The sequence below is a fragment of the Orcinus orca genome, chromosome 1 (assembly GCF_937001465.1).
Source record: "Orcinus orca chromosome 1, mOrcOrc1.1, whole genome shotgun sequence".
Taxonomy (NCBI): Eukaryota; Metazoa; Chordata; class Mammalia; order Artiodactyla; family Delphinidae; genus Orcinus; species Orcinus orca.
In genome coordinates, this window is record NC_064559.1 from 3,111,002 (window position 1) to 3,136,964 (window position 25,963).

The 25,963-nt window shown below is 38.2% G+C and overlaps 1 protein-coding gene across 1 annotated transcript in view; it reads right to left on the reverse strand.

Annotated features, from left to right (window-relative positions):
- Positions 1 to 201: 201 nt before the first annotated feature.
- FH (fumarate hydratase) overlaps positions 202 to 25,963 on the reverse strand; it is a 41,835-nt gene continuing 16,073 nt past the window's right edge. Inside the window, exons 3-10 of the mRNA XM_049713624.1 lie at positions 21,832 to 21,942; positions 19,803 to 19,979; positions 16,751 to 16,933; positions 14,406 to 14,571; positions 13,067 to 13,270; positions 11,363 to 11,490; positions 3,104 to 3,257; positions 202 to 574 (exon numbers count right to left, since the gene is read on the reverse strand). Coding sequence (XP_049569581.1) covers positions 432 to 574; positions 3,104 to 3,257; positions 11,363 to 11,490; positions 13,067 to 13,270; positions 14,406 to 14,571; positions 16,751 to 16,933; positions 19,803 to 19,979; positions 21,832 to 21,942 — 1,266 coding nt within the window. The 3' untranslated portion in view covers positions 202 to 431. The remainder of the gene's footprint in view (positions 575 to 3,103; positions 3,258 to 11,362; positions 11,491 to 13,066; positions 13,271 to 14,405; positions 14,572 to 16,750; positions 16,934 to 19,802; positions 19,980 to 21,831; positions 21,943 to 25,963) is intronic.

Here is a 25,963-nt window from a genome sequence, read left to right on the forward strand (position 1 = left end):
ACTTAACTTGGGAATGAGCTAACAAGTACTTTTTTACTACAGGGGAATTTTTTAAAAACAAAAACCACCCCAAAAAATTACAACTCTTTAAAAGCTGATATGGCTCTTATAAAACATTTGAAATGGTAAATACCCATACACAAAACTCACAGATTCAACTATATAATACGAGTCAATTAACATAAAAGAAAAATAAGTCTGTTTTCCTTTTGATTTTATACAATTTAATTATTTTATTTTATACTTTTAAAATTCATTTTGGACCTAGCACGTCCTGGCGTTTTATACACTGACCAAACTGCTCTGCTAGAGACAGTCAAGTTCAATAGCAGTTTCCTTTCACATTTATCCATTTTTGTTTAAGAAATATAAGGAGTCTGTTTCACTTTTTATTTTATATGACAATCATTTTTATTATGAATTTATTTAAATCACTTTGGACCCAGCATGTCCTTAGGTTTTACCCACTCATCAAACTGCTCTGCTGTGAGATAGCCAAGTTCAATAGCAGTTGCCCTTAAGGTCGATCCATTTTTGTGTGCGGTCTTAGCAATCTTGGCTGCTTTGTCATACCCTAAAGAAAAAATTAAAAGGCGATGTAGGAGTTAATAGTGAAACTTAGTTTTCTAAAGCAAAAGGTAATCGTTATTATTTACTTAATGCTACTGGTCTCTTAAGTAAACATTTTTTAATCTTAAAAATATTTAGCAGTGGATTATCTTGATAGTTGTCATTTCTTATATGGACTAAAACCTTTACTTTTCTGAAGTAATACATACTTCCCTTTCTACAAGATTTGTCCCTAAATTAAAATTGCCCACTAACCCAGATATTTTCATAAGGGGGAAAATATATACACATAGATGCATCTCTCTCTCGATATATATGTATACACAAACACAAACACGCGCACACACACACACACACACACATAATGGCACCAAAAGATAAAAGTATGCATCTGACTAGTATAAATGTGCTGTTTCAGTAGCATGCTTAACCAGAAAAATTATCTTTCTAACAAAGCATTAACAAGCTCAATGCTGCAGCACTACAGAAAATACAGTACTGCACAACCAGGAACTATATGGTAAAGGGCTCTAAGAGGGAAAAGAGAGGAGAGTCCTCTCACAATGAGGGAAGAGCTGGCAGGGCTCTGAGAGATGAGCCTTCAGGGCTGCTTCCAACATCTCTCTCTGGTTCAGCACTCCATGCCCTGGCCTCCTTCCAGACATTACAAGGGTACAAGTTGGGAAGTCTTAGTATAAATATATACTTGTGCAAGAGATCACAGGTCTACTGTTTACTCAAAGTTACTTGCTTTTAAAATTAATAAAGACAGGGGCAGGGCAATTCTGCAAGTTATCTCGGTTTAATGTTAACAACAACAAAAAAAGAAGGCAAAAACCAGAAAGAAGGGAAAAAACAAAAATGAAACCAGTGAAAGAGAAAAAAAAAAAAAAAAAAAAAAAAAACCAACCCAGGATTAGAGGACTATGACCAGAGAGAAGAAGCTGAAGCAATATGCTGAAGCAATATGATTATTGACCAAGCAACACGTTATGTGTCATGTGCAATTATCAACCACCTACAAGATGTTATGTGTAGTATGCAATTAATCTACCTATAAACATATTATGGACATAGTTAATAATAAAATTTATTTGTGAATGCTAAGCATGTTGAAAAGGGCATTTTACTGGTCAGACTAACTTTGAGAGAAAGAATTCTCATGTCAAACCTTTGGGGTTAATATTAGACATTCTATACTTTTACGTTAATAATGACATTAAAGTCTATGCATTATGCTAACCCTTTCAGTTCTCTTCTTCAAGCCCCACAAAACATGATTACCAATCAGCCTGTTATATATGAGCACAAACAGAACCCATGATGTGGAGTTGTAAGGCTCATGCTTTGTCAACCAGTAAGGTGTGGTTTGCCCACTTATCCTTGTATGGCCTTTACCTCACATTAAATTGTCTAAGAAAGACATCAATCATTCTGCTTTAGGAGTATCTCTAAATGCTTTTGTAACAAATTCTGAAGTATATATGTGATGAAACATTTCTCACATAAGCCTTTGGGTTCCTCTGTATATCTCTCCAGTTGAATGCTGATGTACAATTATTTCAAAAGAACCCAGTATTACTGTCAATCTTAATACTATTCCAAAGAGCAGATAGCATATTGGGCTCAGAGCTACCTGAAGCAGTTATATGAGCTCTAACTTTATAAGACTAAAATTACAGCTTGACATGAAGCCAAGAATATAAAATCAGCCTTGAAAGTTCAGGATTATTGAAGTAAGACTGTTTTAAAACAGTAATCATATCACACCAAATGACTGCATCATAACTTGTTCTAACGTAGAAAATCAAAGAATATGTTAATAACCTCAGCTCAGCAGTAAGGAGAAGGTGGGAAAAGGCTTTTAACACATTATAACAATGCAATGAATGTCTCAAAATCCATGACAAAACAGTGTATTTAATGGGGATCACTAGTCAATCTATAATCCAAGCTAACATTTTTGAATCTACATAATGAAATATTTATAAATCTGGAAAAGGCTTGCAACACAAAAGCCATGGTTTTAGACAAAATATTTGTATTTCCCCCCTTTCCCTATAAGCTATGCATACATAACCCTTTTTCTTTTAATTTAATCCATTTCTGAGTTGAATAAAACAACAAAAACAAAGTATAGTATAGCATCTAGAGAAGGTAGAAAAATGAATTCATTCAGTGTTGTTAATCAGCCAGTGCCACCTAGTGACATTAAAAACTGAGAGGACACTTAGTATCTGAATTTAGTGTCCCACAGGATCTGAATTCCATTAAGATTAAAATAAGTTTAAAGTTCTACTTCTGAACTTAGCACATTTCAAATAAAATGAAGCATAATCAATCAAGATTTTGAAAGAAATATGATACCATAAAGGTTATATATATATATAGCGTCTTTCAACACAATGTGAAATGTCTTAAGAGATTGTCCAAAAGACATCTGTTGTTCACAAACATTGATCCAGTAGTCTCTTAAAAATTTTTCAGCCTTTAACTGTATTCAAAATGACACTATTATTCTTTAAACACATACCTATATGAGGATTAAGAGCTGTCACCAACATTAGCGACTCATTCATTAGCTTGTTGATCCTTTCTGTGTTGGCCTGGATTCCCACCACACAGTTTTCTGTGAAGGAAACTGATGCATCCCCCAACAGTCTGGCTGAGTGCAACACATTTTTAATCTAAGAGAGAGAGACAAACTTATTAAGCCTAACTTTTTTCTTTGTCCAATAACACATTATTTGCAATTCATAAATGAGTATGTAATACAATTAACATACAGCACTCCTACAACCTGTAAGGCATCATACCCAAGAAAACAAATATGAAAGAAATTATAAACATCTGAGGGCACCAAAGTGCCCTTTTAAGAGGTATAAAGGCATAAATACAAATAAATAAAACACAAGATAGCCTGTGGTGTTATAAAATACAGGTATGAAATGTTAAAGAGCATAGAGAGAGAAATAAATTCCAGTTGTAGGAGTTGATAAAGTTTTATTTGATGGAGAGCACTTAAATAGCCAGAGATGGAAAAAGAATCTTCTATGCAGAAGGAAGAGAAACAAAGATGCAGAGGTTAGAAAGTTCAGCGTGAGGAGATTGGTTCAAGATGGCAGAGTAGAAGGACATGTTCTCACTCCCTCTTGCAAGAACACCAGAATCACAACTAACTGCTGAATAGTCATTGACAGGAAGACACTGGAACTCACCAAAAAAGATACCCCACATCCAAGGACAAAGGAGAAGCCACAATGAGATGGTAGGAGGGGTGCAATCACAATAAAATCAAATCCCATAACTGCTGGTGGGTGACTCACAAACTAGAGAACACTTATACCACAGAAGTCCACCCACTGGAGTGAAGGTTCTGAGCCCCACATCAGGCTTCCCAACCTGGGGGTCTGGCAAAAGGAGGAGGAATTCCTAGAGAATCAGACTTTGAAGGCTAGTGGGATGTGATTGTAGGACTTCGACAGGACTGGGGTAAACAGAGACTCTACTCTTGGAGGGCACACACAAAGTAGTGTGCTCATTGGGACTCAGGGGAAGGAGCAGTGACCCCATAGGAGACTGAACCAGACCTACCTGCTAGTGTTGGAGGGTCCCCTGCAGAGGCGGGGGATGGCCGTGTGTCACCGTGAGGACAAGGACACTGGCGGCAGAAAGTCTGGGAAGTACTCCTTGGAGTGAGCCCTCCCAAAGTCTAACATTAGCCCCACCAAAGAGCCTGGGTAGGCTCAAGTGTTGGGTCACCTCAGGCCAAACAACCAACAAGGAGGGAACCCAGCCCCACCCATCAGCAGGCAAGTGGAATAAAGTTTTACTGAGCTCTGCCCACCAAGGCAACAGCCAGCTCTATCCACCACCAGTCCCTCCTATCAGGAAACTTGCACAAGCCTCTTAGACAGCCTCATCCACCAGAAGGCAGACAGCAGAAGCAAGAAGAACTACAATCCTGCAGCCTGTGGAACAAATACCACATTCACAGAAAGATACACAAGATGAAAAGGCAGAGGGCTATGTACCAGATGAAGGAACAAGATAAAACCCCAGAAAAACAACTAAATGAAATGGAGATAGGCAACCTTCCAGAAAAAGAATTCAGAATAATGATAGTGAAGATGATCCAGGACCTTGGAAAAAGAATGGAGGCAAAGATCGAGAAGATGCAAGAAATGTTTAACAAGGATCTAGAAAAGTTAAAGAACAAACAAACAGAGACGGACAACACAATAACTGAAATGAAAAATATACTAGAAGGAATCAATAGCAGAATAACTGAGGCAGAAGAACGGATAAGTAACCTGGAAGACAGAATGGTGGAATTCACTGCTGAGGAACAGAATAAAGAAAAAAGAATGAAAAGAAATGAAGACAGCCTAAGAGACCTCTGGGACAACATTAAACACAACAACATTTGCATTATAGGGGTCCCTGAAGTAGAAGAGAGAGAGAAAGGACCAGATAAAATATTTGAAGAGATTATAGTCGAAAACTTCCCTAACATGGGAAAGGAAATAGCCACCCAAGTCCAGGAACTGCAGAGAGTCCCATATAGGATAAACCCAAGGAGAAACACGCTGAGACGCATAGTGATCAAATTGGCAAAAATTAAAGACCAAGAAAAATTATTGAGAGCAACAAGGGAAAAATGACAAGTAACATAAAATGGAACTCCCATAAAGTTAGCTGATTTCTCAGCAAAAACTCTACAAGCCAGAAAGGAGTTTCATGATATACCTAAAGTGATGAAAGGGAAAAACCTACAACCAAAATTACTCTACCCAGCAAGGATCTCATTCAGATTTGATGGAGAAATCAAAAGCTTTACAGACAAGCAAAAGCTAAGAGAATTCAGCACCACCAAACCAGCTCTACAACAAATGCTAAAGGAACTTCTCTAAGTGGGAAACACAAGAGAAGAAAAGGACCTACAAAACAAACCCAAAACAATTAAGAAAATGGTCATAGGAACATACATATTGATAATTACCTTAAACGTGAATGGATTAAATGCTTCACCAAAAGACACAGGCTTGCTGAATGGATACAAAAACAAGACCCATATATATGCTGTCTACAAGAGACCCACTTCAGACCTAGGGACACATTCAGACTGAAAGTGAGGGGATGGAAAAAGATATTCCATGCAAATGGAAATCAAAAGAAAGCTGGAGTAGCAATACTCATATCAGATAAAATAGACTTTAAAATAAAGAATGTTACAAGAGACAAGGAAGGACACTACATAATGATCAAGGGATCAATCCAAGAAGAAGATATAACAATTACAAATATATATGCACCCAACATAGGAGCACCTCAATACATAAGGCAACTGCTAAAAGCTCTAAAAGAGGAAATCGACAGTAACACAATAATAGTGGAGGACTTTAACACCTCACTTACACCAATGGACAGATCATCCAAACAGAAAATTCATAAGAAAACACAAGCTTTAAATGATACAACAGACCAGATAGATTTAATTCATATTTATAGGACATTCTATCCAAAAACAGCAGATTACAATTTCTTCACAAGTGTGCACGGAACATTCTCCAGGATAGATCACATCTTGAGGCACAAATCCAGCCTCAGTAAAGTTAAGAAAATTGAAATCATATCAAGCATCTTTTCTGGCCCCAATGCTATGAGATTAGAAATCAGTTACAGGGAAAAAAACATAAAAAGCACAAATACATGGAGGCTAAACAATACATTACTAAACAACCAAGAGATCACTGAAGAAATCAAAGAGGAAATAAAAAAATACCTAGAGACAAATGACAATGAAAACACGATGATCCAAAACGTATGGGATGCAGCAAAAGCAGATCTAAGAGGGAAGTTTATAGCTATACAAGCCTACCTCAAGAAACAAGAAACATCTCAAACAATCTAATGTTACACTTAAAGGAACTAGAGAAAGAAGAACAATCAAACCCAAAGTTAGCAGAAGGAAGAAATCATAAAGATTAGATCAGAAATAAATGAAATAGAAACAAAGAAAACAATAGCAAGGATCAATAAAACTAAAAGCTGGTTCCTTGAGAAGATAAACAAAATTGATAAACCATTAGCAAGACTCGTCAAGAGGGAGAGGACTCAAATCAATAAAATCAGAAATGAAAAAGGAGAAATCACAACTGACACTGCAGAAATACAAAGGATTATAAGAGATTACTACAAACAACTATATGCCAATAAAATGGTCAACCTGGAAGAAATGGACAAACTGTTAGAAAGGTATAACCTTCCAAGACTGAACGAGGAAGAAATAGAAAATATGAACAGACCAATCACAAGTAATGAAATTGAAACTGTAATTAAAAATCTTCCAACAAACAAAAGTCCAGGACCACATGGCTTCACAGGTGAATTCTATCAAACATTTAGAGAAGCGCTAACACCCATCCTTCTCAAAGTCTTCCAAAAAATTGTAGAGGAAGGAAAATTCCCAAACTCATTCTATGAGGCCACCATCACCCTGATACCAGAACCAGACAAAGATACTACAAAATAAGAAAATACCAGACCAATATCACTGATGAATATAGATGCAAAATTCCTCAACAAAATACAAGCAAACAGAATCCAACAACACATTAAAAGGATCATACACCATGATCAAGTGGGGTTTATTCCAGGAATGCAAGGATTCTTCAATATACGCAAATCTATCAATGTGATACACCATATTAACAAATTGAAGGAGAAAAACCATATGATCATCTCAATAGATGCAGAAAAAGCTTTTGACAAAATTCAGCACCCATTTATGATAAAAACTCTACAGAAAGTGGGCATAGAGGGAACCTACCTCAACATAATAAAGGCCATATATGACAAACCCACAGCAAACATCATTCTCAATGGTGAAAAACTGAAAGCATTTCATCTAACAACTCTGTTGTTGGAACTCCTAGCCACGGCAATCAGAGAAGAAAAAGAAATAAAAGTAATACAAATTGGAAAAGAAGTAAAACTGTCACTGTTTGCAGTTCACATGATACTACACATAGAGAATCCTAAAGATACCACCAGAAAACTACCAGAGCTAATCAATGAATTTGGTAAAGTTGCAGGATACAAAACTAATGCACAGAAATCTCTTGCATTCCTATACACTAATGACGAAAAATCTGAAAGAGAAATTAAGGAAACACTCCCATTTACCACTGCAACAAAAAGAATAAAATACCTAGGAATAAACCAACCTAGGGACACAAAAGACCTGTATGCAGAAAACTGTAAGACACTGTTGAAAGAAATTAAAGTTGATACCAACAGATGGAGAGATATACCATGTTCTTGGATTGGAAGAATCAATATTGTGAAAATGAGTATACTACCCAAAGCAATCTACAGATTCAATGCAATCCCTATCAAATTACCAATGGCAGTTTTTACAGAACTAGAACAAAAAATCTTAAAATTTGTATGGAGACACAAAAGACCCCGAAAAGCCAAAGCAGTCCTGAGGGAATAAAAAGGAGCTGGAGGAATCAGACTCCCTGACTTCAAACTATACTACAAAGCTACAGTAATCAAGACAATATGGTACTGGAACAAAAATAGAAATATAGATCAATGGAACAGGATAGAAAGCCCAGAGATAAACCCACGCACCTATGGTCAACTAATCTATGACAAAGGAGGCAAGGATATATAATGGAGAAAAGACAGTCTCTTCAATAAGTGGTACTGGGAAAACTGGACAGCTACATGTAAAAGAATGAAATTAGAACACTCCGTAACACGATACACAAAAATAAACTCAAAATGGATTACAGACCTAAATGTAAGACCGGACACTATAAAACTCTTAGAGGAAAACATAGGAAGAACACTCTTTGACATAAATCACAGCAAGATCTTTTTTGATCCACCTCCTAGAGTAATGGAAATAAAAACAAAAATAAGCAAATGGGACCTAATGAAACTTAAAAGCTTTTGCAAAGCAAAGGAAACTACAAACAAGACAAAGAGACAACCCTCAGAATGGGAAAAAAAATATTTGCGAATGAATCAACAGACAAAGGATTAATCTCCAAAATATATAAACAGCTCATGCAGCTCAATATTAAAAAAACAACCCAATCAAAAAACGGGCAGAAGACCTTAAATAGACATTTCTCCAGAGTACATAAAGATGGCCAAGAAGCACATTAAAAGCTGCTCAACATCACTAATTATTACAGAAATGCAAGTCAAACTACAATGAGGTATCACCTCACACCAGTTAGAATGGGCATCATCAGAAAATCTACAAACAACAAATGCTGGAGAGGGTGTGGAGAAAAGGGAACCCTCTTGCACTGTTGGTGGGAATGTTAATTGATACAGCCACTATGGAGAACAGTATGGAGGGTCCTTAAAAAACTAAAAATAGTATTACCATGTGGCCCAGCAATCCCACTACTGGGCATATACCCTGAGAAAACCATAATTCAAAAAGACACATGCACCCCAATGTTCATTGCTGCGCTATTTACAATAGCCAGGTCATGGAAGCAACCTAAATGCCCATCGACAGACGAATGGATAAAGAAGAGGTGGTACATATATACAACGGAATATCACTCACCCATAAAAAGGAACGAAATTGGGTTATTTGTAGAGACGTGGATGAATCTAGAGACTGTCTTACAGAGTGAAGTAAGTCAGAAAGAGAAAAAGAAATATATATTAACGCATATATGTGGAATCTAGAAAAATGGTACAGATCAACCTGTTTGCAGGGCAGAAATAGAGACACAGGTCAGATGTAGTGACCAAACGTATGGACACCAAGGGGGGAAAGCAGCAGTGGGTGGTGGTGGTGGTGTGATGAACTGGGAGATTGGGATTGACATGTATACACTGATGTGTATAAAATGGATGACTAATAAGAACCTGCTGTAGAAAAAAATAAAATAAAATTCAAAAAGAAAAAAGTTCAGCGTGAGCTTGAGGCAATCAGTGAAATCAGGGCTTCTCAGTTCTTAATGATCACATTTTTTATGCTTAACAAAACAAATATTCCATAATCTCTTGAAAATAACCTTTCACACAGTATTTTAAAACAGTATAAAGTCAATTAGTTTGTTTTAGCAGTTTTTTTTCTTTTTGATAACATTTCCAATATATATTAAGATATATATCCACATCCTAATCTCTGTGGTCTAAAATCCCAGGGTCTGAAAACCAGATTCCCAACAATGGACTCTAGTAGAAGACACAGAACTTCAAGGTTTAATTTGATACTAATGACTTTATTATATGGCAATGTTGATTATCTTGACTTATTTTCTATTAAAAACAAAACAGACCTTTGTTTAAAAAAATTTGGCAAGACACTTATTGTTATGCACATATATTTGCCAGGCAGCTGGTGTTAACTGTTTGGAATTTGACCTGAAAGCAAATGCTTGTCGGTCTGGGGCTTCCCTGGTGGCATAGTGGTTAAGAATCCGCCTGCCAATGCAGGGGACATGGGTTCAAGCCCTGGTCCGGGAAGACCCCACATGCCGTGGAGCAACTAAGCCCATGCACCACAACTACTGAGCCTGCAAGCCACAACTACTAAGCCCACGTGCCACAATTACTGAAGCCCGTGCACCTAGAGCCTGCACCCTGCAATGAAGAGCAGCCCCTGCTCACCACAACTAGAGAAAGCCCATGCACAGCAACAAAGACCCAATGCAGCCAAAAATAAATAAATTAATTAAAATAAAAAAGTTTATCAGTCTGAGTTGTGCTTTGGTCTGTCTTCTTTCTATTTTCCACCAGAATGTACATTCCATAAGGGCAAAAAAAAAAAATCTGTCTTGTTCATTGTTCTATCACTAGCAATGAGTACAGTGCCTGACACAGACTAGTACTCAATAAATATTTGATGAATACACTGAATGAATACACTTAATATTTGTTATTTGCATATTCTTATCAAATTAAAATCAGACTTTACACCAGACACAAACTGGAAATAAGCCTCTAATATATACTTAGATATAACACTTCACACAAATAAAGGATTGTAAATGATAATAGCTCCATTATCTGAAGTTGGGGAAACTGGATAAAAGATGATGCCATTTTATTCTGTCTTCATAAAGATGAAGGAAAAAGAATAGATTGAGTGGACACAATGTTTTCAAGGTATGTGGAAGAGTAAAACCAATGGAAGAAAGCCTTGAGAAAGGGAAGAGAACTGGAGAGAAAGTGCTGAAGAAACCAAGGACAAAGAGTGTTTCAAGGAGCAACAAGTCAAGGTCAGATGTTAGTTGAGAGCTGTGGCATGTCTGCTGGACTCAAGAGGTCACAAGTGCTACAAGAACAATTCAAACATAAGTGCAGGGGTGGAAGCCAGACTGCAGTGCAAATGAGAGTGAGAGTGGGTATTTCTTTAAAAAGGCTGAATTCAGAGAGAGGAAGAAAGCAGCAGCATGAGAAGGAGACAGGCTGGAAGGAGAGTTTCTTTTTTTTTTTTTTTAACTGAGGAGACTGGAACTTATTTCTAACAATTGGCATCCCCAGTGGTGAGGGAAAAGAAAGAAACTTATACCCTACTTCCAGAATTTTTCTTCCTATTATAAAAAGCAAACCACCAATTACTTAAGCTAAAAGTCACCTAATTAAATATACAGGATTAGTCCTCTAACATTAGCATATGTTTAACTTCCAACTGCTAGGTATATTATCCAAGTACCTAAGGAACTGTAGGAAACCTTAATGAAAGACAGAAACCAAGACAACTAGCTTTTGGTTAACGACATTAAAAATCAAATTTAAAGCTTACCATCAATGGCTTGAAAACATTCAACTCAAAATGTCCACTGCTGCCTCCAATGGTAATGGCGACATGATTGCCCATGACCTGGGCTGCAACCATGGTCAGTGCCTCACACTGGGTGGGGTTCACCTTGCCTTCAAGAAAACCACCAAAGAGAGAAATCACATCAAACACACTTGTGGCTTCAAATATGAGTTTAAGATTAGGTTTTATATCAAATAACCAAGAGAAGAAGGAAAACTAACTTCATTAAATAAAGACATATAATAAAGCAATGTCCCAACCATCAGTGCTGTTTAATGAAACAAACCATATAGCCAGAAACTCTGAATCATGCAATGGCTAATAAGTAGAGTACCTACAACTACACAGTAAATATAGCTCTTTTCACCTTGGCTTACATGCACTCTAGAAATATTTATGGAGCCAGGCAATGAATATACAACAGTGAGGAAGAAGGATGCAGCCCCTGCCCTCATAGAACTTGGAGGCGAGGGAGAGAGAACTGGCAATTATAATGGATAAGGGGTCGATACAGAGAAGTGCAGACTGCTATGGGAATACTTATAAAAGAAGCACCTCACCAACATCTGGGAGGCTTCCCAGAGGAAACTGATGTTAAGCTGGAATTTTCCTATTTGAGTTTCCAGAACCCTACCACCCTGTAACACTCCTCTGACAAGCTCAAGTTTGAACCGAACATCCCTGATTCCTCTGACAAGTACAAAGCAACGCAGTGGGAAGATTAGTTCTTTATCTGTGACTCTGCATTTCTCTTTTTTAGGTAATCACCTTGAATTTGCAATCAACTGAACTCATGTCATTTTTCAACATGACATACTTTAAAATCAGATCTTTTCTCATTCTACACATGCCTAGATCTAAAAGAATCTATAGTCAGGTCTTTCTTTTTCACTCTTGTCAGTTTTAGTCCAACTACAGAGTCCTTTATGAATCTAGACTCTGTCATCTGATGTACTGCTATTTCAACTTTATCTGCTAATATGATCAACACATATTCTCTACCTTCACCCTCAGTCACCAGTAAAGTGGTGAAAGGGCACAGCCCTTCAGCTTGCTGCCAAGATATCCCTCCAGTCTGAAGTCAACTCATTAGGCACTCCTTAAATGTCACTGTTCACCCAGCTACATTCATCTAACAGTACTGCCCACACTTCTCCACTGGATTCCATGAATATCAAGTGAGTCCACCAAATGACTTACTGGAATCCAGACATCAAGAAAAGAAGGAAATCCAACTTCATTAAATAAATTAAGACATATAATAAAGCAAGGCCCCAACCATATTTGTGGAGCCTCCCTTACCTAACTGGCCAAAACCTAAAGCAAAAAATGAAATAAGAGGCATTTGATATAATTCATCTTTATTCATCCCATGCAGATCACTTTAACAGCCTGTTTTAGAATTCTATTTGCTTTGGATTGTGAAAGATAGAACTATTACATATTTTCTAAGGTGGAAATCAAAATATATGCTGCTAACTAAAATTCTTTTCTCCTATATTGTTGGGTGATGTCCCCAGAAGTCCTGATCAAAAGCAGCTCACAAAGACATTGTGAAACAAGTGCACCACACATGTCCCTATCCACTTTGAGATCACGTTAAACAAAAGCAGATATGCTTTGTAGATGAGAATGCCTGGGTTCTAGTCAAGTTCCAGTTCTAACATTTACCAGCTATGTGATTACCTGGCATGATACTGCTTCCTGGTTCATTTTCAGGCAAAATCAGTTCTCCCAGACCTGAGCGAGGACCAGAACCCAGAAAACGAATATCATTTGCAATCTTCATCAGACTGCAAGCAGCAGTGTTCATGGCTCCACTGAGTTCAACCAAAGCATCATGAGCAGCCAAAGCTTCAAATTTATTTGGAGCTGTGACGAAAGGCAAGCCTGAAGAAAAATAATAACCTATATGAGTTAACAGGTAAAATTCAACATTTTTCTAATATCAGCAAGTTAAACAGAAAATGCAAGTATATGAAAAGCAAAAAAAGAACAGAATAAAAATCTTACTTCAGAAAAAAATGCTTAAGACTCAAGCTTTGTCTACATTTCTTCAAGAAGTCCTAAAGGGGTAGAAAATCTGATGATACTAGCAAACTTAAAAGATAAAAAGAACAAGTACAATAAATGTTGAAAGAAATATAAAATATTGAAAGAAAAAACATTATCCTACTGCAAACACCTGTGTATGATGCCTGACTACGCTTGAGTAAAGAGGAAAAGTAGGTAAAATTCACTCTGCTTTATTCCACACTCCTCTCCTAGTACAATTTTTCCCCCATTTTAGGTGTTCTATTCTCTTCTCTAGCCAGGACCCACAAGGTCCTCTGAGAGATTAGGGAGCCAGAATGAGTTAGACATTCTCAATCTCTCCCATGTTCAAATTTTTAAAAATCTACATATTCTAAACCCCATAATACAGTTCTTCTTGATTAAAATTTGATTAAAAAAATCTCTGCTAGTAAGCAATAATAAGCATTGTATAATTATCTGTACCCTAACTCTCTGGTAATATCTGCATCTTAATAAGAGTTTTCTGGAGATAATAGCTCTAATAACAGTTATCATTATCAAGAGCACAGTACTCTACTAAAGGAAAGAGAATTCAAAAAGGTCATTAATTCAAAGAAATGTCACAGCATGCCATAGGAAAAAAAGAAATTAAGCCTGTCAATCTCTAACATATTTGTCATTCAAATAAATTTCTCAACCATCAGTTGATGCCTCCTGCTTTGAAAATGAGTATTCAAAACAGCTTTAAATGGAAAATAATTGATACTACCAGATAGTAAGCAAATTAGCACTGACAGATTTTAATAATTACATGCTGTATGAACGTACAGATGGAAAACTTTAAAAAAGCAAAAGGTTAACATTACAACTTCTGAAATAGACACAAAGTACATGTTTGATGGGAAAATATTATTTCTAACTTTAAATTTGTAAGAATTCAAAGCAGAAACACCCAGAAAAATACAGACTAGTATAATGGAAATGAGTAATAAACCGTGTTATCACCTACCTGTGAGTGCAGCCACTTTTGCGGCAACCTTTTCTGCAAAGCCAATTCTAGTATTTAAACCAGTACCGACAGCAGTGCCCCCAGCTGCGAGCTCATAGATTCTTGGCATGGCACCTTTTATTCTTGTTGTTGCATATTTCACTTGTTGAACATAACCACTAAATTCCTGAAAAGCAAAAGAAATTAAGGTGAGAATATATAATTTTCTAATGGCATGCAAGTTACTCTAACTACATTAAATTCAAGTTTTTAAAAAACACGTTTCAGGTACAAAATTAGAAGCTACTCAAGTGGTAACTGTATTATTTGATTCATACAATAAACAAAGTATAGGAGAGAAAGAGAATTTATAAACCTATCAGGTAGACAATGCCACTGATAACATGTGGCCTATTTATAAACTAGTCTTTCCATAGAAAGCAAAGAAAAACAACACAGGAAATTAAAAAAAAAACTTTACTAGATTAAATTATTGGTTTATTTGTAAATTATTTACTTTTTGGTGTATCTCAAACAACTCTGAGAAAGAAAAAAACTGAATCCCCTCAAGAAAAATGCAAACATAGAAATATCCTCCATACAATTTCAGTTAAAAAACCTGATATGGAATTTGAGGATGTTTTACAGGGACTCAAGAAGCTACGTGACTCACTGAACAGCACAAGAAGGTAACAGCTTAGAGTTAAGACTATAGCTTCAAGATGCATTTTAATTCTGCTATTAATGCCACACTGGTTCCCACCGTATAACATCCTTTAAGTAAAGTAACCACAGAATTCATCATGTTTAGAACATAGCAAGGGCCCTATCAAGAATTATGCAGGGACAGAAGGCATAAGCTAGAACTCAACTGAGCAAGCTGGGATATAGGGTTACACTAAATCTTTTTTTCCTGCCTAAAAACACTGAAAAATCATGAATACTTTTGATTAGTACTAGGATTTCACACTGCTCTAAAGAAAATGTTTTAGAAGATACAACTCCTTTCAGGTAGACCTGATCCATCTGATTTAACACCACTTACATATACACCAGCTGGATTCACTTCAGGAATATATTTTTATTGAGGAAAAAAACTGCACTCAAAAACCTCAAAAGACAATTACAATAAAAGTATAAATGCTTCTGATAAGATAAAATCAAAGAGAAAAAAAAAACTTTCTGTCATAATATGAAGAATGATGATTCTACATAGGAGGCTGAGTAAATGGCCCAACCAGACTTCAGCATATAATGGTTTTCCTACATGTAACACACACAAAAAGGAGTATCCAGAGGGATACTCAAAAGTTTCAAAAACATATACTGTATCTCCGTAGAAATTATGCATGGTACTAACAGCCAATGATGTAAAGAGAAATAAGATACAGCCTAAGAAACAACTTAATTTAGCAAGCTCAGTTTAGTCATATCATCTGTATGTCAATTAATCACTTCCAGTTTTCCTCATTCCTTCCGTGATAAAGTTAAGGTAAATGATCAAGTTTTTTTTCAGTGTCTGCTGTCATCTGAAAAAAACTACAAATGAAATCTTTCCAAATAACCAGCAGCCAAACTCTCTCCCTCACCTGAATTTCTACAAAAATACTGTTATTGGATACCTATCTTTTGATACTTGATATAGAATTTGCATATGTCCTACCTCCCAAACTGGAGTGAACTTAACTGAGACAAAAACTGTTCCTTGTATTTCCTTTGCAATATATACTATTAGGCATTCTTTAAAGTATCAATAAAGAAACATAAAAATACTTTCTGGTATTTTGGAAAAGAGAGAAATACCTCTTTTACATGTGGCCAAAACAATTGTAAAGAGTAAGATATGCCCCATTTAATCATTTTAAAATTAATTTTTAAAGAACTTACTAATTTTGAGTAAGAGAGACAATGGAAGAAATTATGATAATGATACTGATGAAGATGATGATGACAGCTAACACCAACATGTGCTTATAATGTGTCAGGGACGGTTCTAAGCACTCTACATGAATCAGCTTATTTAAACCTCACAACTATCCTATGAAAGAGATATTTTCCTCATTCTACAGCTCCGAAAACTGATGCACAGAAAGGCTAAATAATTTTCCTAAGGTCCAATAGTTTGCACATAGCAAAGTAAGATTTGAACTCAAGTAGACTGATGTGGAGTCTGGCTCATAGCCAGTATGCTCTGCTCTTCTGAGTGGATACCAATAAAAACTACTGACTGGTTAATGCAGAATCATCTGTCACTGAACTGAATTGTTATAAATTTGGCCTTTTAAACCAGTGTGATTTAGAGGGTAATATGCTGGCCGTTTGTACCAAGCCCGCAATTGAACCAAATCTAATTGCACGCAATATACCTGCCCAAGAGTAAGTGGAACAGCATCCTGTGTATGAGTACGCCCAATTTTGATGATATGGGCAAATTCTTTGGATTTTGCATCAAGGGCATCATGTAGCTTCTGTAGTCCTGGTAGCAGTACTTCATGAACTTCTACTGCAGCAGCAATATGCATTGCTGTGGGAAAAGTATCATTTGAGCTCTGTTGGAAAATTTTCAAAAGAAATGTAAAACGTTAAATCAGAGGCAAAAATAAACCAAACTTGAATGCCTCAATTAAAAATCTCACTAAATGACTACTCAAAACTTGGCATATTTAGTACTCAATTACATTTACCTGTGGCAAGTCACTTAGGATCAAGTAAGAAGCAACCTGATTTCCTTTGTGGAAGGTATTTAGGACTGTATTACATATACCACCTACAATGAATGTATTATATGTTACTCTATCTGCCTGCTAAGAAATGACAGCAAGACATAGAGAAGTACAACTAGCAAATGTATGTAAGGATAGCAATAATAAAATATCTTACAGTTAAATAGCACATACAGTCTTTCACAAACACTTCTTCCTTTACTAAAGTTGAGGAAAATTCTGTGAGGTAGGTCACCACTTTAAAAATAGAAAAGCTAAACTGTCAAAGAAATTATGTGACTTGCCAAAATTTTTACAGTTGGCAGAACTGGGACCTGACCAGGTAGTCTAAACTCCATGCTCTTTCCTCAACTGTAAACCCATACTTTTAAATTACGATGCTATTTAAAAAAATATATTCATTACTCATTTGTTAAACTTTGTATTATGGACATTATCAAACTACTTACAAAAGTAGGATGAATGGTATAATGAACACTCATGTATCTACCACCTGAATTCAAACAATTAGCATATAGCCAATCTTGTTTCATCTATAACTCCACCTCACTCCTCCATCTGACCATACACACTAGATTATTCTGAAGTAGATTTCAGACTTCAGTATATGTAAAAGATAAACTCGGGCTTCCCTGGTGGCGCAGTGGTTGAGAGTCCGCCTGACGATGCAGGGGACGCGGGTTTGTGCCCCGTCCGGGAAGATCCCACATGCCGCGGAGCGGCTGGGCCCGTGAGCCATGGCCGCTGAGCCTGCGCGTCCGGAGCCTGTGCTCCGCAACGGGAGAGGCCACAACAGTGAGAGGCCCACGTACCGCCAAAAAAAAAAAATAAATAAGATAAACTCATATTTAAAGGCAAGCCTTGGGTTTACAAAATCCTTCATACAATGGATTTATGTGAAAAAACTTCCTCACTACTTAAAAATATATTAAATTATACTCAGAACTCAGATCTTGGTTTTTAAATATCACTTCCCAATAAGTGATAAGATCCTCCAAGAGTTCTTTGGAAAAATGAGTGCTTATGAGGGCTAGGGCAGGAAAAATACAAGATGAGAAGCCTGGAGCATCTTATAGTGCAAAAAATTAATCAGTGCCTTAAAAAAGAAAAAGGATGGTGGCATGTCCAAAGGACACAGGAGCCAACAAGCTGTGGCTCTGTGGCAACAATACGAGTAGCAATATAAATATCAAAAATATTGGATTATAACCTTAAGAAAAAAATATTAATGAATTCATACTGATATACATAAATGATTAAATAAATAAATGTCAGGGGAGAGAGAAGACAGTATTCCTTACAGAAAAATTTCAATTAATAAATGTAGAAAGAATGAGGGAAACAGAAAATCACTACTGAAACACTAATGTAGGTGTTATTGGCAAGATCCACTGATGAATGTTAAAATGAATAGGCAAAAGTTTAAGGAGAAAGAGGCTATTAGAATAGCCTCAAAGTTCTCTATTAATTCTGTGGTGATCTTACCACATGTCCAAAAATTTCTTGATACTCTTCCGTTTAGGAAGTGGAGCTTAAGTGTAGTAGCTGGAGTATAGGCTGGACACAGTGGCTTACTTCTACCAAATAGAGAATAGAAGATGGAGAAACCAGGGAGACACCATCTTAACCAAGTGATTCAAGTTAACATCACCAGTACCAAGACATGTTGCTATCATGTACCCCTGATACGATGCAAGAAGAGCCCTTCATTTCTATAAGTCTTTCCAAAAATCCAGTCTCAGTCTAATCATGAGAAAACAACAGACAAACCCATATTGAGGGACATTCTATTAAATACCTGGCCACTGCTTTCAAGAGTCACAAAGACAAAAGACAAGCTCTCATAGATTAGAGGAGACTAAGGGGATATGATGACTAAATACAATGTGGAGCATGGACTGGATCCTGGTTAAGAGAAAAAAGAGATCAATAGAAAACTAGGGAAATCCTAATAAAGACTGTTTAATTAAGAGTATTGTACCAATGTTAATTTCTTAGTGTGACAAATGTACCAGGGCTATGTAAAATATTTAATATTAAGGGTAGCTGGGTGAAGGGTATACAGGAACTCTGAAATATCTTTGCAATTCTTATAAATAATTTTATATTTCAAAAGAAAGAGTTTTTAAAATATAAATCAAACAGCGAAAAAATATATATATACTAAATTCAGGTGTCCTAAAAGTGATTTTTTTCCCTAAAGGTGCTTTTTATGAAAATTTAAGACATAGACTCAAGATTCCTAAAAGAAATAAGGAGAAGAAGTCCTTTCCATTAAAGAATATAAGCAGAATGAACACTCCCTGTCAAAAGTTAATGCCTGGGGCTTCCCTGGTGGCGCAGAGGTTAAGAATCCTCCTGCTAATGCAGGGGACACAGGTTCGAGCCCTGGTCTGGGAAGATCCCACATGCCGCGGAGCAACTAAGCCCGTGCACCACAACTACTGAGCCTGTGCTCTACAACCCGTGAGCCACAACTACTGAAGCCTTTGCGCCCTAGAGCCGTGCTCTGCAACAAGAGAAGCCACCACAATGAGAAGCCCATGCACAGTAATGAAGACCCAATGCAGCCAAAAATAAATAAATTTAAAAAGAAAAAAAAAAACCTCATTAAAAAAAAAAGTTAATGTCTGTTTTACAAGGAAAATCTCAGGATTCTTTTCAAGTTATAACAAAGAAAAGATCGTATACCGACCTGGCTTTTATTAACATGATCGTTGGGATGCACGGGTTTCTTGCTGCCAAGTTCACCTCCTAGCATTTCAATTGCTCTATTGCTAATGACTTCATTTACATTCATATTTGTCTGGGTTCCTGATCCAGTCTGCCATACCACGAGAGGAAAATGATCATTTAATTTACCTTCAGCTACCTGCAGAGCAAAATGTTACAAAATGAATTTTAAAAAATAAGAAATATTCATTTAGCTAATTAAATCAAATATGATTAAGTTGGTACTATTTATAGTACTATTTTAAAGGTATTCACCTTTTTCATATGCTAGTGATGGTGCCAAATAGTTTGTGGTTGTCCAGCAAATTGAAGCTCCTGCAGTCTAACCACTGCTACTTTAAAAGGTGAAAGATTGGGGCATCCCTGGTGGCGCAGTGGTTGGGAGTCTGCCTGCTAATGCAGGGGACACGGGTTCGAGCCCTGGTCTGGGAGGATCCCACATGCCGCGGAGCAACTGGGCCTGTGAGCCACAACTACTGAGCCTGCTCATCTGGAGCCTGTGCTCCGCAACAAGAGAGGCCGCGATAGTGAGAGGCCCGTGCACCGTGATGAAGAGTGGCCCCCGCCTGCCACAACTGGAGAAAGCCCTCGCACAGAAACGAAGACCCAACACAGCAAAAATAAATAAATAAAATTAATAAACTCCTACCCCCAACATTTAAAAAAAAAAAGGTGAAAGATTATCTATTGTGAATGGTATAACAATTTCACTGATTCCAAATGAAAACTGAATCAAAGATATCTTTCTCCTATTTCTCAACTGCCCTCTAATAATATACAGACAGACCCACCCACCCATTAAGGCTGGCAAATGTGTTAAGTCTCTAGATAAATTTACTGTTGGTACTCAGCAAGAATATCCAACAGATGTTACAGCCAGAGTCAGCATGATAATGAACGAGTGACTTAACACTGTGAGCTCACTAATAGCTACTGCATCCCACACATGTCCTATGAGTAGCAACCTCCAAGCATAGACATAAATATGGTCTAGATTTGTCCTTATTTTTGTCATATTTTTGTCCTTTTAGTTAATTTGTTAGTTTTTGGATTATAAGCTTTCTAAGAGAGTGGGTGCTTAACTTCACCTTCTGGAATGATTTTAGCTTAAAAAAAATCAGCATGCACTTTAGAAATCTATTACCTTAAACAACTGATTCACTTTAAAGTAAAACGTTTTTCCTAGTTGTATAAAAATAACAGGTGATCAGTGTAAAAAATTCTGAGAACTAAGAAAAGCATAATAGTCATCATAGTTCTACCCTCAGAAATAAAGATGATTAGCATTTTGGCATCACCTTCTAGTCTCTACTTTCAGCAATGGGAGTACATATGTAGATGTAGAAAAACATATTTTTCTGTTCATTTTTTCTAAATAAAATTAGGATCATAAAATACATGCATTTTGCAATCTTTCCTCCCCACTTCTTATATGGTAGGGTTTGTTCTATGACATTCTTTAAAAAACTAAATTTCCATGGCTTCACAATATAACTTACATAAGCAGCTGTTATAATAAATAGTACTGCAATGAACAACATTATATTCAGAGCTTTTAAACTGTTATCTCTGACTGCTTATCTTTAATTGCGTAAGCAATTAATTATGTTATTAGTGAAATAGTGAAATTACATTCTCCACACATAGTATCAAATAACCAACTAGCTTTAAAAGGAATCATCTATACATAAAACAAGAAATCAAATATATAAGTTCAAAGGGTATCTCTTCAAAGTTTTCTTTAAACTATATAAATTAAAAGGAAAAGTAAAGAAAATTAAAAATAAAAGGTATAAAATCACCCAGAAAATTTGCCACAATATTTTAAGCGCCATATTAATATCCTCACCAAATAATAATGCTGCCATCCTATGCTGAAACTCATTAACTAAAGAATTCACAGTGCCCCTTTCCTCGTGTCAGCACTTATCATTATCCAGCAGTTAATATGGGTCTGATGCCATTAAGTAAACACACTTATCACCTCTTACCTCATCTGCTGCCTTCATTATTGCATTAGCAATCTTTGGATCCAGACCATAATCCTGGTTTACTTCAGCAGCTGCTCGCTTCAAGACGCCAAATGCTTTAATAACTGGGATCTAGAGTTAATCAGAAAAATATCTCAAATTTGCAATTTTAGTTAAGCATGAAAGTTTAAGATTACTATCTTATGCAGGTTCAAAAAAAATGCAGGTACAGAAAAAAGCATGAAAGTTTAAGATTACTATCTTATGCAGGTACATAAAACAATAACTTAAGTAACATTATGACCCTAAAATGTTTAGGATATAGAGAAAGATTAAAAATTGATATATAAAAACCAAGAATCATCATTTATCTATTTGTTTAGGGAACCAAACAAAAGCAAATACAATGACTTTTCATAGATATATATGTATGCCTCACACACACATATACACACATTCACACATATGTACCATTCGTCCTATTTATTATAAGACATTATAATGTATATGTTTTTATTTCATATATTTAAAAACAAATGATAACCATTTCACCAGCCTTCACCATTATTTCCCCTCACTGGATCCCGTGCTACATTATAAGTTTTCCTTCTCTTTAGAAAAAACTAAAAGTAGCAAATAAAATAAAGGTAGCAAAATGGTGCTGGGAAAACTGGCCACATGCAAAAGAATGAAACTGGACCACTATCTTATACCATACATAAAAATGAACTCAAAATGGATTAAAGACTTGAACATTAAGATCTGAAACCATAAAACTCCTAGAAGAAAATATAGGCAGTAAGCTCCTTGACATCAGTCTTGGCAATGATTTTCTGGAGGAGTCCAAAAGAAAAAGCAACAAAAGCAAAAATAAACAAATGGGACTACATCAAACTAGAAAGCCTCTTCACAGCAAAGCAAACGTCAAAAAAATGAAAATGCAGCAGCTGGAGGGTGCAGGACCTGAGTGCTGGAAGCCAGGGCCCCCTCATTGACAGTGGCCCTGTGTGGAGGCCAGAGGCTGCCAATGCCTCCAAGGAACAGGGTGCTGAGGGGCCCAGGGTCCAAGCACCTAGCTCCCCAAGGGCCACAGAAGCTCCTTGCTGTCCTGGAGCACTGAGCACGGGAGCATCAGGCCAAACGGGGCTTCAGGAGTCTACCTTCACCACCGCTGAGGGAGCCTGCGCCAGGGGCATGCTGGGAAGGGAGCGAGCGGCCCAGCCAGGCCTGGCCTGTGCGAGGCTCTCACCGCTGAGGCCCAGGGTGCTCTGACCTAGCTGGCATCTGACTCTGCAGTTTTGGATTTTGTGGGTCAATTTTACATACATATGGCCTACGGGCAAGACCTCATACACTTATATCTGTAAGTGTAAAATGGGCTTGCCTTGGAGATGGGGGTGTGTACACATGAAGTCAGTGGCTCTTCTGTGAGCTGAAGAGTCTTAAAGCGGAGCTGTCATCTGCGGCTGCTGTCACAGTATGCTGGCAGGATAAGCGACTTGAGCGTTTCGCTGCCCGATTTGAGGCTCAGTCCCTCCCTCCCTGCCCTTCAGGGCTCGAGACAGGTGACACACCCAGGCCTTGACTGTGTTTCTCCTGTTAGCAGGACTTGGGCAGCTCTGGCTCTCCTAGCTTCCCTGGAAGCTCCTTTGCTTCTCTTGACCTAGAAAAGGGGTTGCCAGGCAGAGTGTTGATTGGGCGCTCAAAGCCAGCGATGAAACTGCTTCCCTGCCTAGGACAAGGGACTTGGAGAATGTTCTGTGTGGGATGATGTGCTGTTAGGGAGCCCCTCAGGCACCACTTCCTCTGCCCTCTGGTAGTGCCAGGACCATGCCAATGACGTTTCGCAGTAGCCTTATCATTCACAGGTGCCTCTCTAGCCTGCACAAATGATTGACAAGAGATCACCCAAAGGATTTTTTCTAAAGGTTTTTGGGTTTTGTTTTGTTTCCTTTGTTTTTGTTTTGCACGTGACAGTGTTTGTATTGAGGATCTTCTGAGGAAGAAGGGGTGTTTTAGGGGTGGTGCCAGGGTTCCTGGCCTCTAGTGCCCCACTCCCCTCAGCACCCCACCTGGTACCTTTGCCATGTTGGTGCTGAGGTTTCCTGCTTGATGAAATCAGATTGTTTAGAGTAAGAAAAAGGAAAGGGCTTCTGATGGCTTTGCCACAAGCTTACCTGTGGTTTTAATCTTGGGAGGCCACTGCTGATGCCATCACCACTATCTCCATGCAGTAGTTGCTGGGCCCCGGGCCCAACTGTCCCCTTGGCTTTATAAGTCTGTTTCTGCTTCCTACACCCATACCCGCAGTGTACAATCTTTTGAGATTTTCTCTGATCTTGTTGCCCAAGTAATAAGAGCTATGTCCTTCTTGACATCTTACTTCTTCTTATGTGGGAGCCCCCAGGTCTTGTCTGACAGCTTATGGATAAGAATGAGACTCAGCCATTGACTAAGCCTCAGAAATCCACAAAAATGGCTGCAGACAGTTATGTCTGTTCCTTCTCTACCCCCACTCCCACCCCTTATACATGATACCCTATACTCTGAAAGTCCTGCTAACTGCAAACTTGCCAGAGTATTAGCCAATCTTTGTACAGAACAATGTTCTGGAACAGCAGAATGAGTCTTGGGTCAGGAAGCAGGGCTACACTGGGCTTGGGGTACTGTAACTCCATCTCCATCTGGGGCTCAGCTTCAGTGTACCTGAGGGAGCCACAGACCAAGATGAATCAGATGCTTGAGTTTTTGCTTCTTCCTGTATTTTCTTGAAGTCGATTCATTATCTTACAAATAGCCTACTCTTTCAGCCCTTAACTTAAATCCTTCAGATAATTAAGTTCATGAAGAGTACTCCTGAATTATGTTAGGACTTAGACCAGAGATGGCAAATGAATGGCACATCACTTCCCCTCTTCCCCCATGGTAGGTACCACTAATCTGCTTCAGAGTATTTCCTGCTAAATCCCTGGTATATATTCTCATTTCTCAAGATTCCCCCAGCAGCCAGTATAAGTGTTGAGACCTATCTGCCATCCCTGGCTGAGGGGATACTACTCTACTCTGCTGAGGAACATAAGAGCTGCCAATCCCATACAGGTTTTGCTGGGCTAACGAAGCACAGGGAAGAGGCAGAAGTTTCTGCCTGTCCCCAGCAGGAAGGCTTGCAGTAGCCCACATGATTGCCTGCCCCACTTCAGTTACCTCTTAAAGTCCTAATGTTGGCAGGGAGGGGACTATTGGAGTCCAGTGTGGTGTGGGAAATCACAGCCGCACAGGACAGCAATGCTCAGAAACCAAGTCTAGCTGCTGTGGAGCTACAGTGAGCAAGGTGGTCCCAGCTGTGCAGGGTACAACCTCTGCTCTCACCTCCAGCCATCTGTCTCTAGGCATCCAGGCCAGGCTATGGATGGGGATCCCCTTCTTCTTCCTCTCCATTGACCAAATCTTATCAACCACTACAGGTGCTCTGCTTTCCAAATTCAGCCCAGGCTCCTGGGTGCTGCCCACACCAGCCAGGGTCCTGGGCCAGATGAAGAGGTGGCCTGTCCATGAGTGAAGGCCAGTTCCTTCCTCACTGGGGCAGGTCTTATGCCCCAGTTTTAGGACCAAGAGTTGTGTATTGGGTTCTTAGATTGCTAGCTTTTCCTGCAGGAGACCACAGCAGGTGAGGATCTGCTGACAGTAATCTGCATTCAGGGTCTTGTCCAGCTGAGAGCTTTGTGTACACCAGATTCTACGAGGTGTCAGCAGTACTTTTTAAAATTTGTTTTCTGTGAGGTTTTTGGACCATGGGCTGAGCTCAGGCACTTTCTGTAAGAGAATGTTATGTCTGTAAAGATGGTTATTTCCCCTCCTCCACCCACATCATGGTGGCCCTGTGGAAGGCTGACCAGAAGGCCAGTGGAGCTGCCCTAGTGTCTATGGGGGAGGGCGAGGCCTGCTGAGTTGGTGCTCTAGCCCTCTCACCTTGCACAGCACAGAGGAGGTAACCCCAGGGACAGCCAGGCACCTGCCTGAGGGAGGGGTGCTGCCTTCTGTCCCTGTAACTGCTTCCCTTATGGCCCAAACTGGCCGCCCAGATTTGTTTGAAGGTGTGCTGAAAACTTTTTGGTATACAGAACAGCCAGGGACTTGATTTTGATGTATTTTA